Source organism: Molossus molossus, unplaced genomic scaffold (assembly GCF_014108415.1).
Source record: "Molossus molossus isolate mMolMol1 unplaced genomic scaffold, mMolMol1.p scaffold_m16_p_18, whole genome shotgun sequence".
NCBI lineage: Eukaryota > Metazoa > Chordata > Mammalia > Chiroptera > Molossidae > Molossus > Molossus molossus.
Genome location: NW_023425353.1, coordinates 43,078,414 through 43,094,208, shown reverse-complemented (window position 1 = coordinate 43,094,208; position 15,795 = coordinate 43,078,414). Strand labels below are relative to the sequence as shown.

General features: G+C 41.9%; 1 protein-coding gene across 8 annotated transcripts in view; it reads right to left on the bottom strand.

The window, feature by feature from the left end:
- The window catches only part of KAT2B (lysine acetyltransferase 2B), a 102,296-nt gene that overhangs the window by 19,957 nt on the left and 66,544 nt on the right, over positions 1 to 15,795 (bottom strand). For all 8 annotated transcript variants that reach the window (XM_036267506.1, XM_036267510.1, XM_036267511.1 and 5 more), the window contains 5 exons: positions 14,264 to 14,370; positions 10,090 to 10,212; positions 7,745 to 7,881; positions 4,698 to 4,906; positions 3,577 to 3,703 (listed from right to left, as the gene is read on the bottom strand). In XM_036267506.1, coding sequence (XP_036123399.1) covers positions 3,577 to 3,703; positions 4,698 to 4,906; positions 7,745 to 7,881; positions 10,090 to 10,212; positions 14,264 to 14,370 — 703 coding nt within the window. The remainder of the gene's footprint in view (positions 1 to 3,576; positions 3,704 to 4,697; positions 4,907 to 7,744; positions 7,882 to 10,089; positions 10,213 to 14,263; positions 14,371 to 15,795) is intronic.

The following is a 15,795-nucleotide window of genomic DNA, read 5'->3' as shown; positions in this document are numbered from 1 at the left end:
GCAATTCTACTTCTTGGTGTCTAGAAAAACATTTGCAAACAGAGCCCCTGTGACAGGAAAAAACATAAATGTTCTCAGTAGGGAAATGATTACATAAATTGTGGTGCATCCACATTATGAAATATAAAAATAATAAAATAGGTCTGTGTCAGTACTGTTTAACAGAAATTTCTGCAATGATGGGAGAGTTCTTTATCCTATTTGGTAGCCAATAGTCGCTTGTGGCTACTGAATAACTGAGTGACTAAAAAACTGAATTTTAAATTTTATTTCATTTTAACTGATCTAAATGTAAATTTAAATAACTATCTATATATGCACTGCAGTTGAAGGACCCCTAAGACATAATGGAAAGGTTTTCTTTAGGTATGTACAGTATAAATTCTATTTCCAAAAACAGTCCCCTCTTACATACAGGTACATTTCCATCATGCAAGTCAGCAGAGGAGCACCCGGAAGAAGTACAGCCAGCGGACAGTCGTGGGATGGTGAGGACTTAAAGGTGGAGTGGTGTGTTTGTTTATTTGAAAATGTATCCGTGTACAACCTATGTAATTTTAAATTATTTTTAAAGAAAAATAACAGGAGAGAAAAGGATTGGCTACGCTAAGGAAACAGCCTGTGCACAGAAACAGTAATGTCTAAAAATCAATAGGGAATGTGTCTTCCAATGAAATGCACTTTAACAGAGATGTAGTTGATGGAAGAGAGTTAGGCTTTTGTTGTATACACCATGTATCTTATAAGGAATTAACAGAACTATCCATTTCCTCCCCTTCACCCACAATCCAATGATTCACTCAAGAACAACAATAATGGCTCTTTTGTAAATAGCTTCTCAAAGCCTACATAAGATATTTTTCATCACTGGCCACTCATCTGTCACCTCTCCAAAGAAATTTTCCGAGTTGCCTGCGAGTAGGGGTTGTGTCTTTGAACTTGAATCCTCTCTCTGTCTAGCGCTGTGTCTGGTAATAGTGGTGGCAGAAATATTTCTTTGGTGAAAGAGGCATTGACAACCTTATGCTATTATAAGCAAATGTTTAGAGTTTCACCCCAGAACTATTTCCCTTGTTTGTATATCTTTGTTTTTAATAAGAAGGATTCTTTTCAAAATCTGTCTAGTAACTTCGGTGTTTAATTGTTTATTATGGTAAACAAGTATTAGGTATGTAACTCTCAAGTTGCGTATAATATCAAATCCAAATAATTCTTGGTGGACGAGATAGTCTTGAACCAGGTAAGGAACTGGAAGTAAATGCCTCAATATTATCTTGTGTGTGCTTTGAGCAAGATAAATTCACATATAGATCCTACTTAAAGCATTCACAGAAACTTGGAGGTAAGCATAATACCCCAAAATGGGTGGATCTAAATTTTAAAGTATATTTTAGTCAACGTTTTTAATATAGTAAATAAAAATTGAAAACCACCTACGAACACACTGTTTACACAAAGAGGTGCTACCAAGCACTGGCTTCTCTGAAACTCATCCATTCTATTCAGTTTTTTAAAAATAATCTTTTATTTTCCAAAACGACCATTATAAGTCACTTACAAAAAGTGATTTTTCTAGTTCTTCCTACTGAGTTTGTGATGTTTGGCCACATTCCTTCAAGTCTTTAGAAAATCACGTGGTTTGGGAAAAAAAATAAAGTGCCCTTCTGAAAAGTAGTAAGACAAAGTATCCAATTCATATTAAATACCTTTAGTTTCCCTCTGGTATCCCTATAAGTCAACCTTAATCAACCCTTCCAAACAAGGCACTTGGTGGAGCTTTCTTGGAAAATAAAAATTGTGCAGACTTTTTTTCTGAAATTATAAACCAAGGGCATATTTGCCAGCTCCTCTCCCTATGAAAAGCCAAACAAGATTTTCTTTTTCAGTTAGTTCCTAATGTCTGGACATTTGGAATTGTTTCTCACTTTGGGTAGAGGAAAATTAAAAAAACAAAACAGTGATCAAGATAACAACATCACCCTCTAAAGGCACACTGTCAGAATTCCTTGGAAAAGAACTGGAGGATCCGTTTCAAGCAAATTTGGGCCCTCACCTTCTCTGGTCAGAATGACAAATAGAAGACTAATGAATTTTGCCCTTTGATGCTTAGTACTATGAGTCCACGGCAATCAGCCCCGTTTGTGCTTTGTGAGAATCACTAATCTCAGTGGCTATCACTGGCAGTGACCAGAGCCAAGCTGCTGATGAAAGAAAAAGGATCCGCAGCACCAGCCACAGCCCTCAGGCAGAGAATGAGTCCTCGCAGGGGCTCCTCTTTGTGTTGTCAATGGCACTGCTTGCTTGTGGCGGCGCGAAGCCACCGTGCTTGGACCCGCACTGTCCAGCACGGGACCCACTGGCCACGTGTGCACAGGGCGCGTCTGAACCGTGGCTAGTCCAAGTCGAGACAAGCTGTTAAGTGTCAAGTACACACTTGATATCAGAGATTTAGTACAAACCAAAGAATGAAGAATGCCTCATTAATAATTCTTCATAACGCGGAGTACCTTTGCAATGACAATATTTTGGATATACTGGGTAAAACATAACATATTAAAAAAAAATTTTTTTGCTTTATTTTTCATGTGGCTACTAGAATATGTGAAATCACAGAGATGGCTTCTGTTTGCATGGCACGTTAAGATTATTCATTGGACAGCATTGCCTCAGACCGTCCTCTGATTTTTCTCAGCAACCATCTAATCCTGAGCTGCTCAGCTTTCCACCGCCTGCCATATTTTTGCAGGATATTCTTTAGGGCTCCCCAAATACCAAATGAATAATATTCTAAAGACACGTTTCCTGCCTCCGTGTTCCTAAGGGCAGCAGAGTAGAACACAACCTCATCTAGATAAGAGCTCTTTCTGCCAACGGAGCGTCTGGTTTATTCCAGGCAGGCTGTGATACCAGCCACGATATCAATAAAACAGCCACAGTTCCCGGGGAGAGAGAGACCTAGGCCAAGAATAATTGGGAAAGTACATTAGTCACTCACACACACCAGCCCCTAAAAACACTGCATTCCAAGCCCAGCATGAATACTTCTGAAACACAGCCATACATTTCAAAGTTTTCGCAGCTTCCCTTACAGAATGTCTTTAGCTCCTGCCCCCGGTGAGGGACAAAGCCGTAAGAAATCTTTCTGAAATATAAGCTACATCACACCATATCCTTTCTGGTGGTTCACTGTCACCAGCTGTGTGTGTGTGTGTGTGTGTGTGTGTGTGTGTGTGTGTGCCTGCATGTGTAAACTAACAATGAACGCTGCGATTTATTTGCAAACATCCTTCATTTGCCACAGACTATACTTGAGTTGCCTTTGGGGCTGTGCAGTGTCCCTGTACCTTGTCCCAAGGCCCAACAGAGCCTTGGTGGAACCGCACCTGCTGATGCAGAACATTTACTCTCCTCAGACATGTACACATACACTCACAGCAAGAGGATGCTTCTCAGAAAGTCCAGAAGTCCACTTCGAAACTTCTCTGGACATGGCCCAGAGAGACCTTCCCACGCTCTGCAGCTTTAGTGAGAAATACCACATTCTGTTTTTCTTCTACGACCTTGGGTTACCCTTACCTTGACTTGCTCATTTGAGGTTACAGCACAGAAAACAATCTCTGTGAATCCTTGGGATGGAAACATACGGAAACAGATACCACCGATAACACGGCCATCTTTAATTAAAGCAAGGGTTTTGTGTTTCCTGAAAAAATAAGATTATATCAAAGTTTTACCTATGTTGGTTATATAAATATACTTTTTGGGGGTGTTCCTTATTAACCAACCGGGAGGGGGGGTAGTGTTTTTCTTGAGTTTCTATGGAAACCTCCTTTATCTAGGTACTATCTCATCAGACCTCATTCTTTAATGTGGACTTTTTAGAGCAAGCTTGCCTACACAACTCTTCATCGGAGACGCCACCAGAACAAAACGGTCTGAGATTTACAAATAAAGAACAGAGTACCTGTTCTGGCGTCCTGCAATGGGGGTACACCCAATGCCAAGAGACCCACAGTGTGGGGTCGGGGAGAGCACTAAGTCATGAACAAAAGTGGCATGTTTCTGAAGATTAGTCTCAGTCAGAAACATTTTGGAAAGGAATACAAAATCCACATGTACAATCTGCCCAAACCTGCATTCAGGATCCCAGACCTCCTCTCTGTCAAAAATGTCACTCGGAATTGTCATACGCATGAATCAGACTTCACAGAGGCTCCTGGGCTATATATGTTAAAACACATTCAATCAGAAGTTTAGTTTTTTTGGAGGTTTGTTTTTTTTTTAAAGCAATGAATTTTCAAAGTTAACTTGTCTGATATCCCAATGATTTTCCTGGTGCTTACAGACCCAGGCAACCACGGTACCGAGTTAAGACAGCAAAATCAACAATGTTTTGACTATAAAAAAAGTGGGGCATCTTCTCAGTGTTTATATTCTCTCACTGCTTTCATGAATGAAGCACAGGATAGGCACCAGCAACCTAAAACACATTATTAGTAACAAAAAAGTCTGTGGCTTGTTGACAAATGCACCTTAATGCTTTAGACATGGCAATTATCTTACGAGGCTCTGTATCCACCGTGTGACAAGAGGCAGGAGGGTCCCTGGGCGACTGTGGCTGGCTTTCCCTTTCTGTGCGGTTCCTCTTCCATTCAAACAGGCAGTAAAAAAAGAGGGGAGAGCAGAGCACCACTTACGGGTCAAAGACGAGCCGTGTGATGTACTCTTTGGGCATTCGGGGCAGCTGGTGGGAGAACACGTTCTGCAGACCGACCAGCCACATCAGGATCTTCTTGTTGGGTTTCTGGTTCAGGGAATTGCCAACCACGTGAAATTCAATCACGCCCCTGCGCTCTTCCAGCCGTGCTGCCTCGTCCCTGGCCGAATGCGCCGACAGAAGATTGTTCTGGGGTGCGGGAGATGGGAAAAAATTACCCAGAGCTCTTCTCTTAAGACCGTGGAGACGGGACGCATCAACGCTGTTCGTTTGGTTCTAATAAGCTATGGATTTTCAGGGTCCCGAACAACACACAAGTTAGGTATGAAAACAAAACAGAAAAGCTAGGAAGAGCATTCTGAGAGATCAGAGTATGATACGTGTACACGGATATTTGGTGTACATTCGGAGTCACCTCCTTCCCTGTAAAGTGCCGGGTCTGTGTGGTAACTAGTCAATGCTGTTGTAGTGTAAAAGCGGCCACCAACAACACATAAACAAATGGGTGTAACAGTATTCCAATAAAACTGTATTTAAAAGGGGGAGGGCAGACTGGATCTGGCCTGTGGGCTATCGCTTGCCACACCCTGGTTTAAAGGAATCTCCTCTGGCTGAGCTTGGTAGAACCCTCGGGTGACAGATCCCAAATCCTTGTTACAGTCACATTTATAGGGCTAGTGCCTCTTTTTGGAGGATTCATGTCCCGACCTATTTAATCCACCTAGCTCCCTAGGGAAGAAAAGCCCTCATCGGGAGCGCTTGCTCATTTCATCCGTCTACAGGTGACCCGGTGCCACTGTAGTCAATTTCAAGCTACCAACATATTTAACAACCAGCTCACAGAATTCCTGAGAATTTCACAATTGTCTCTGTGTGCCAGTGTGAGCCAGCTCCAATACACTGCTACATCCAGCCCACAAACTGTGAAAGGTGTGACCGCGTCTACATTTTACAGCTGAAAATCCTGAGCTAAGCTCATCTGTGAAGCCCTAAATGCCCAAAAGACAAGGAGCTATAGATTCCGATCCCAGGTTCAGATATCTAAAAGAGATCTTTCTCACCCTCGCCGGTTTGGCTCAGCAGTTAGAACGTCGGCCTACGGTCCAGAGAGACCCGGGTTTGGTTCCCGCTAAGGGTGCGTACCTCAGTTGCAGTTTGTCCCCGGCCCTGCTTTGTCATGCAGGTGGCAGCCACTCGGTATGTCCCTTTCACGTCGATGTTTCTCTCTCTCTCTCTCCCTCTGTCTCCCTCCCACTCTATCTGAACAAAAAATGTCCTCGGGTGAGGATAAAAAATAAATAAAAGAGATCTTTCTCTTAAAACATTCTGGTTTCTGAATTCTCCTAATACCATAAAATAAATATCTAAGAAAACATGACAAATAAAAAAAAAATACTTTAGTCTAGCAGAGCCATGCTAAAAAAAAAGTTTAAAAAGATGTTTTGCAAAACTTCTCGACTTCCTAGAAGCCGTTACAAATGCCTTGAAGTGCCCTGCCACTGGACGGAATGCATGAGGTAACAGTGCGCTTCTACCCAAAATGCTTTATTTGAATCTAACCTTGAGTAAACAGACAAATCTAAATGGAAGGACGTTGTACAAAACTAGTGACCAGGACTCTTCAACATGGCACTTCCAAAAAAAACCAAAAGAGGGCTAGGAACTGTTCTAGGTTAAAGGAGACTAAAGAGATATGAACTAGCCCTGGTCAGTTTGGCTCAGTGATTAGGGCGCTGGCCCAAGGACCAAAGGGTCCCGGGTTTGATTCCTGGTCAAGGGCATATATTTGTGCTATAGGTTTGATCCCCATCCCCAGTCGGGGTGGTGCAGGAGGCAACCAATCAATGTGTCTCTCTCACATCAATGTTTCTCTCTCTCTCCCCTCCCTTCTACTCTATCTTAAAAATATCCTCGGGTGAGGATTAACCAAAATAAATAAATAAAAATAAAGAGATAAGAACTAAATGTAACAAATGTTATCAAGGGCATAATTTAGATATATGGGGAATTTGGATATGGGCTGTAGAGAGATCAGCAAACTTTTCTATGAAGGGCCAGATAACAAATATTTCAGGCTTTGTAAACCATACATCCAGTCTGTTATTCAAATCTGCTCTTGTAGTGCAAGGCAGACATAGACAATATGTTTAAATAAAACTTTGTTGACAACAATAGACAGTGGGCCAAATTTGACCATCAGGCTATAAATTGCCAACCCATACATTAGACAATATTGTAACCTAGCCGTATTTCCTAATAGTGACAACTACATTGTGGTAATATAAAAAAATAGTCTCCGTCTTACAAGATACAGGCAAAAATAATTAGTGGTGAAGTGTTATGATATCTGTATATAATTCTAAAATGGTTCCGAAAGATTCACGGGAGAGAGGAGAGGGAGTGAGACAGACAAAGCAAATGTAACATAATGTTAATAACTGGTGAATCTAAAAAGTCTTTATCATAAAATTTTCCAACATTCATGATAGTTTTCAAGATAGAGCCCTGGCTGGTTTGGCTCAGCAGTAGAGCATCAGCCTTCAGACCAATGAGTCCCATCCCGGGTTCGATTCCAGCCAAGGGCACATAATCAGTTTCGGTTTGTTCCCAGCCCTGGTTGGGGTAACGTGGGAGGCAATCAGTCGATGTGTCCCTGTCATGTCAATGTTTCTCTCTCTCTCTCCCTTTCTCTTCCTCTCTCTCCTTCCCACTCTACCTGAAGATAAATAGAAAAATATCCTCGAGTGAGGATTAAAAAAAGAAAGAAATTCTTCAAGATAGAAAGTTGAGGGAGGAGAAATGGCCTGAACTATGAGATTAAGTTTGTCTGTAATGTAATATTCGCCACGGGGAAATCACCTGTCCAACCAGCTTTTCCTGCCCTCCACCCCGACCACCAGGTTAAGTGCAAACCAGGATAGTATAGCATGCTACCTCTCAGTGATACCATGCCCATTTGGGACAGACAGAGTGGCTAGGAGAGCAGAAGAGATCTACCGGCTGGCTGCCCAGGTTTACCCTGCTGACCTCTGGTCCAACCATCACTGCAGGGTCCGTGATGGTAGACATGACCTCATTGATTAATTCCATTGGAATATCTCCCATAACTCGGGGTTTCTTGGCCTCCTCCAAAACATGAGAGTCATTCATTTTCCTCTTTTCTCCTGTGATGATCAAAATAAAAGGGCAAACAATGGGTTATTTTAAACACAAAGCAGATATGTTGATTAATCCAACTAATTTTCTAATAACACTAATGGGTATGAAGGTCAAATCTCCATTTACCCAGGAAAGAGGCAGTAGGAGAAGGTGTAAAAAAGGGGAAAGAAGATGACAATAACTGCCAACCATAGATCCACTCTGAATATTTTCTATGACAATTTCTTAACTTGATAGATAAGCTATTAAAGCATGCATTTCTTCATTTGTAAAGACAAGGAGTTAGTCTAGTTATCATTCATTATTAATCTCTAAGTTAGTGCCTTTGTGGTCAGAACATACATAGTTCATGTACTACCGAAATGTCAAAATTTTTTAAAACTTGCTTTATGGCATAAAATATAACCAATTATTTATAAACTTGTAGTGTATTCTTGGAATAAATGTGTATTTTCTGATTTTTAGAAGCAATGATCGCTATACAGGCATTAGAGTAAACTCATTGATCATATTTTCAGGACTTCTGTATTGTTACTGATAGTTTTGTCTGCTTGATCAGAGACGTTTCTTCATTTTCAACTGTTGATTGATTTATTTCTCCTTATAGTTCTGTTAATTCTCTTTCATATGTATGTATATATGTATGATGTTTGTATATATGTGTGTATGTGTATTATGTATATATGGCTACATATATTTGAAATATACTAGCAAAATGTTTTATTTTGTTGGTGAATTTAATTTCTTCATTCTTTATCTCTCACAATGCTTTTTTGCCTTAAAAAGATGTTTCACAAAATGAGCAGGGCCATTCTCGCCACGTCACATGCTAGGAAACCAGGAAAAGGCAGAGAACTTTCTCCCATTTTCCTCATTAGATTGCATGGTGGTTCTTTGTTCTTTTCTACTATCGTGTTTGGTTTTCCTTAATTTCTTGTCATAGCATGTATTTATTTTTACAATTGAAATTTTTTAAAAATGTAGATGTTCCAATCGAATGGATTCTTCAGGAGTGAATCCCATTTCTGTAGTTAAAAAGGAGAAGGGCAATGCCAACTACCTTGCTCATATATGATGCTTGCAGAGATACTGTGTGTTAGTTACTAAATGAACTTTGTTGAGTTCGTTTTCATAACTCTTAGTTGTTGTTATTAGAGGTGACCAAATGCCTTCAAATTCCATGATTCCCCTAGAGTAATGCTTTGAACTATTTACTCTGTAGCTGAGGTGTATGTATACCTATACTTTATAGACTGCTGATAGTATTATGACAAGAAAGAATCTGAGGCTGCATCCAAGCTCATTAGCAGTTTCTGGATTGAGTGATGTCTCCCTTGGAAGCGGGAGAGAGAATGGTGGCACACGTGCTAAATAGTTGGTACTTCATATAAAAGTCTCTTTTCTCCCTCTTTTGTGCCACTTTTTTAATGTCAAACTCTGGTCATATCCAAGATTTGTTTGACGTCAAGCCTGTGGACAGAAACGCAACCTTCAAAACCTTCTATAACTGTGACATCAAAATTTTAGGACTAAGAGATGTTTTTGCCCATGTGGCAGATTACATTAATGGCCAAATTCTTAACCTAGGACCCTCCTGGTATCCACACTCCACCATGAGACTTTGCAGTTCTTCCTCCAAAAGTAGCAGAGTACATTTCTCCACCCATTGACTCTGAATTTGACCATGTGATTGGACACAATGAGGCAAGAGTGCTGGTATACCCGTTCTAAGCCTAAGCTTTAATAAACTATTTCTGCTTCCTCTCTGGTGCTTCTGATATCATCATAAGGACATAGTCTGCCCCAAGAAAAGGAAAGGCAGCCCAATCAGGAAGAGGATGAGAAATATGAAGAAGAGAGATGACTCAAGTGTTCTTGTGGAGCCCAAAACAGACCCCTAGTCAATAGGTAGAACGCATGAGCAAGCCCAGCCAGGACTTAATGAGGTAGTAGAGATCAGCCACCAACCAGGAAACACAGACTGAGTGAGCTATTATCATAAATGATTCCAGTTTTGCTTTCAGACTCTGCATTTTGGGTTGGCTTGTTACATAGCCACAACTACCCAATATCGCTCAAATTCATTTCTAGCCATGAAAATCCTGGACATGAACCATCTGTAGTTTGTTTGAGGCTACCTCTGGCACATCTCAGATTACAACAGAACCTCCAGGGCAAATCACAGCCCTCTATTATGCCCCCCAAGTGCTTACCTGGGTTTGCCTCCAGCCCAGAAGAGCCTTTGCCAGGACTGCTGCTCCCTCCATTTGACTGCTCAAGGGAAGATGCGTTCGAATTGTATGAAATCGTCCCAGCCACAGGAGGTGGATTGATGACTACCCCAAGAAAAGAAAAAGAGGGCATTAGATGACTTTCCTTAGGCAATGAGGAACCAAGTGCAGGTGAGACCATCCCAGTCCTGCCCAATACCACAAAGAAGTCACCTTTAAAATAAAAGGAATGGGGTCAGTGTACGCAGGATAATAAAGACAGAAAGGGATTATAACTCACTGAATAGAGTAAGACTATCTGAATCCATAGGGATAAAATCTTAAGTGACTAGATAATAAGTGAGTGGGGAGAAGGCGAAGCTCTTCCTTACACAAGGATGTCAATAAATAAATAAGGAAGAAAAGATGGAAGCCAGGAAAAAAAAGGTTGGCAGCCAGCATATAATATTTGATTTGAGGAGAATCATCTGTGCAGGCTAAACCTTGTGAGCATAATTCTGCTGAAGACAGGATAGTTTCGAAGTATCTCCCCACAAAAGTACTTTTTTTTTATTACCAATGGAACAAAGGTAGCATTGCAGTGGAGAAATCTTGTAATTACCACCAAGTGATCAAACTAATACCAACAACACCAGGAGAGGCCAACATACTGTGCCTCCTGATATGATGCAAAAATTGCTCTAAACCGCATGACTGAGATAAGAGGCAAAAATGGAGACTAGCCTAAAGATTAAGCAGTAAGGTTTAACCTTGCATCAAGGTTAAAATTCCTTGCTTTGATAACTACACTGTTAAGTAAGAGAATGACCTTGTTCTTGGGAGATACCCACTGAAGTCAGTAAGGAGGCATGGTGTTTGCAATTTTCAAATCGTTTAGAAAAAAAGGGAGAGACACTGAGACCGAAGCAAACAGAGAGAGGAGGGATGATCAAGCCAGTGTGGCAAAATGTTAACAGTTGGTGAATATCCAGTATACAAAATTTCTATTCTATTCTTTTAACTTTTCTGTAAGTTTGAGAGCACTTCCAAACAAAATCTTTTTTTAAAGCCACTGTAAGAAATAGGATGTTGCTTTGCTAGTGTGCCGCTGGTCTGTAACTATGAGGGATACAGACGTTTTCAGTGACTCTGATCACACATAGGACAGAGGATGGCAGGGCACACAGATGTCCAGAGAGAATGTTCGTGTAAGTTTCAAGGCAGCCACAGTTCAGTGTGCAGGACAATTCCCAGCAGCCGAGAAAGTGATGGAATAAGTAGCCCAGGCAACGGAGAGACACCAGGCCACAGCACTCCTAACTGAACAGCAGTCTGTATACAAAGACTCAGAATACACTGGAGTGCCAGCCTTTATGGTTTTCCTTCTAGCATACAGGTCTCCTGAATTTCAAAGTACACTGGAGTGATTCTAGACAAAGAGGAAGCTCTGGTGATTCTGAAGACATCTGAGTACCTTGCAAAACTTCAGAGCCATCATTATGAATGTCATTTATCACAGTTGCATAGATGTGCAGACATACCAATTAAGTCAATGATTACACTCTTCTTTCCCCAGAGGGAACACACTGCAATTAAAGCAGAACAGGAGAAGACAGCCTGTTTCTGACGGCTCCAGGTAATGCTGAAGAGTACAATCCAGCTTAACTGGGTTACAACCTTAGCCGCAGAAATAAAATAAACATGCAATTCCCAGAGGGAGAGAGACAACCTCTGCCTTCTCCATCCTGTGCTACGACAGATAATTTGCTGGAAGTGGAACATACTGGGAAGCATTTTCAGCACGCAAGGGTCCGGGGGACTGAGGACTTTTGAGCAGGGAGGGTCTCTCCGGAATACCCTCCAGAAAAGACCTAAGTTGACCCTGCTGAATAGTTTTGGTGTCTCCCTGCCTAAAGGAGGAGACTGTGCTTCCATCATTCCTTCCATAAGCATCGGTCCGCACATTTGCAACGCACAGCAAAGTAGCACAATGTAGTCCTTAGAGCTCTGGCTCGTAATGTAGCATCGTATTTAGGAATTAGACAGACCCAGCTGTAAAACCCAGTTCTATCATTTAACAAGTTCTGACCTTGGGCAACACTCCTCTATTATAAAGGGGATAATAACAGCAACTTCCCAGGCTTGGTGCTAAGGTTTACAGATATGAAGCAAACTTCACAGGCAAGCACTTAATGGAAGTATCAGTTATTATTATTGCGGCAACACTGACTGGGTCTCTGATCATCCAGGAATTACACTCATAGGAGAGAAAAGATGTACAGAAAAAACAGGCCTAGGCAAGCGTAAGGTAAGTGTTGCATGACCCAGGAGTTCTCAAATATTGCTGCACAGCAGAATCACCTGGGGAGCTTTTAAAATGTCTAGGCCACACCCTAGGCAAATTACATTACAGACTCTTGGGAAGGGACTCAGAAATTAGTATTTTTAAATCACCCTGTGCAGCCACGCTTGAAAACCAACGAGAGGATATACTCGAGGTTCTGTGAAAGTGGGGCATACAGGAGATCCAGCCCTGGCCAGAAGGCACAGGAGGAATCAGGATAGAGTTTGTGTGAGAGGTGCCATCTGCAAGCTAGCAGAGAGAAGGACAAAGATCAAGGGAACAGCGCAGGGACAAGAGGCAGTAAAGAGTGCCCAGTCCCCACAGGGCGCACGTCCAGCAAACGCAGGTCTGGAGGGAGCACGTAATACGCTCAGACAGACCCCAAAGCTCTATAGGTTTTGGACCAAATAAAGATGAAATTATATTTTATGACCTAAGGTTAAAAAAATAAATAAAAATACAAAGATGTTTTTGGTAATAAGAATAAAAACAAAAAGGGTTTGACGCAAAACAAAATACCTCATTCCTTAGGTATTCTGCTTTGTGGGAATTTAATTTTATTTACACCCAAACTTGGGCTCTAGATGGAAAAAAAAAAAAGTTTAACCACCTTCTCAAATGCATTGTGCTGAGTTAAAAAGAAGCCAGACTCAAAAAGTTATGTACTCTATGATTCCATTCATATGATCTTTTAGAAAAAGCAAAAAAAAAAAAAAAAACCAAATCTGTAGGAAAAACAAATCTGTGGTAACCAGTGCTGGGGCTGGACCACATAAAGTACAACTGAACTTTCCGAGATGCAGCTGCTCTATATTCTGCTGGTAGTGCTGGTTACACAACTACATGTGCTTGTTAAAACTCACAGAACCATATACTAAAAAGGGTGACTTTTTAAAATCCTCACCGAGGACATGCTTAGAGAGAGGAATGGAGGGGGGCAGGGGGGAGAGAGAGAGGCAGAGAGAAACATAGATGTGCCCTGACTGGGGATCAAACCCCCAAGCCAGGTCTGTGCCCACTCTGGAATTAAACCAGCAACGGTTCGGTGCACAGGACAGCTTAACCAGCTGAGCCACTCTGGCCAGGCTAAAAAGGATGGCTTCTGTTGTATGTAAAATTCTTCTTGGAAAAAAATAGCAAGAATAAAATGATCTTTCCTGGAGGTGATACTCACAAGCCCCCCTACAACACATCGAACTAGAGCTACTAAAAATCTCTAACGTCAAAATTCTGCATTGTCTTTTCCTACGGCCACAGACAAATGACTGCTTTGGCCTTCCTGCCAAACTTCTCTGAATCCTCCTGGTACTGAAGGAAGGAATTCCGTTCCTCTCTCTGGAATCAGTGTGACTCCACAGGTCACATGTCTTCCATCCTCGCAAAACCCCAGGCGATGCCTCTGGCTGACTCAAGGCAGTGGCAAGTCCTTCATGTCCTGAGACTCAAGATTGCTGTCTTCCACTCATCATGATAGTAACTTGATACACAAAACAGACATCATGGATTCAGAAACCTCCCTGAAACTTGACTCCTGGGCATTTCGGGCCCCTGACGGAGACTATCCGTGTCTTTGGAAAGAGCCGGCAGTGACTACAGAGCTGAGCTGCCCAGTATGTTACCTCCGGTGGAAGTGTCATCTGCAAGCTAAGCAAACCCAATAGTAGGAGCAGTAGTTGTTTTCACCTCGTTAATAGAGGTGCAGATGCAAAACTTCCTGGCTCCCGCCTTCAATTTCTTGATGAAAAACACAAATAAATGCAGAGTGAGCTGAAAGTGACACTTTCCGGTTGTTCTCTGATTGATGCAAAATATATATATATATTATTTTATTACCTGTTTGGATCCCTAGCTGGCTGGTTCTGGAAGAGGCTGACAGAAAGTCCTGATCCCAGATGGGTGAGTTTTGACTATACACTTCTTCTTCTAACATGGACAGAAACCTAGACACAAGGGTAAAAGCAATAGTGAAATCGAAAGTGAATGTACTGCCAGAAGGACAGATGCCCTAACCATCTACAGCAAGCACCTGAACATCAGCATCTCCCAGTCAACTCGGAGATATGCTAGTCAAGGATGACTCGAATGATGGTTTCGTCGGGCGGCCCTGGTATATTCAGACACACAAAGGCATTTCTACAAATCGACTTCCTTTCACTCTGCAGACTGACCTAACATAGGCTGCAAGAGCTTTCCCCCAGTGGAAAGGCAGTCACCGTGTCCCCCTCAGTGAGCCTCGGCAAGGCGTCGGCCTCCAGGCAGCTGCCCTTCTCAGCCGTTGCCATAACAAAAGATGCTAACATGTATCCAGTGCTTGCTCTGTGCTCACACTGTCCCACCACTCACTGAATTCTCACATCCACCCAATGAGTTACACATTGCATTTTTATTTATCCCACACACATGTAGCTCTTACTCTAACTCACTTGATCTTCATAATCTTACAGATGAAAAAACGTAAGACAGAGAAAGGCTAAATAACTGGTACAAAGTCCCACAACTAGAAAATTGAGGGCCAGGAGTGAACCAGTGATCAAGTTGTACTTCCTGTCCTGGTAGAAACCAAATGGATCTCAAGTTTTGGGGGCCCACGGAAAGTACCTGGAGACCTTGTTTGAAATAGGGCTACCCACCTAGACTTACTGAATCCGAGTCTGTGAGAATGGGCCTTGGGGACTAAATTCTGGAAAGTGCCTTAGACGGTTCTTATATACACCAATACTGAAGAATTGTGGTTAATATACCAACACAAATCTATACTTCTGGTACTGGAATGTCTTCCTGCAGGCCACTTTCAAGGCACATTAATTCTAGTGGAAGAACACAGAATACTGGCTAAGAGCTTGGGTTCTAGAATGTACTGATGAAGCATACCACTGATGATTTGTAGGATCTTAAAACAGGATCTAATTTCCCTCTTCCCCAGTTTCCTCTTTTATAAAGTGGAAATATCAACAGTACTTCCTGCAGAGAGTGGCCATGCGGGATAAGCTAATGTGTGTGCCTAAAATGGCACCGGACTCCTACTGAGTGCTCCATTCATTCAACAAGTAACCAACTGCAGGCCCACCTGGGCCAGGCACTGGGTAGGTGCTGGGAGGGCAGAGTGAGCAAAGCCACCGCTTGAGCTCGTGAGTTTACACTGTAGTGATGTAAAAAAGGTTACAAACCATCTATATCCCTTCCCTGAGATTATAAAACCCAAAAGCCCTTAAAAGATTTTCCAGAACCCATTTGGCAACAAAATCTGACCTTAACATACATAAGACTATTATAGTGTTTACAATTATAAATGGATTTAATTTGGGAGCATTAACCACACCCTTGGAGCTATGGTCACAGAGCACATGTGTTATCTTAATTACCTT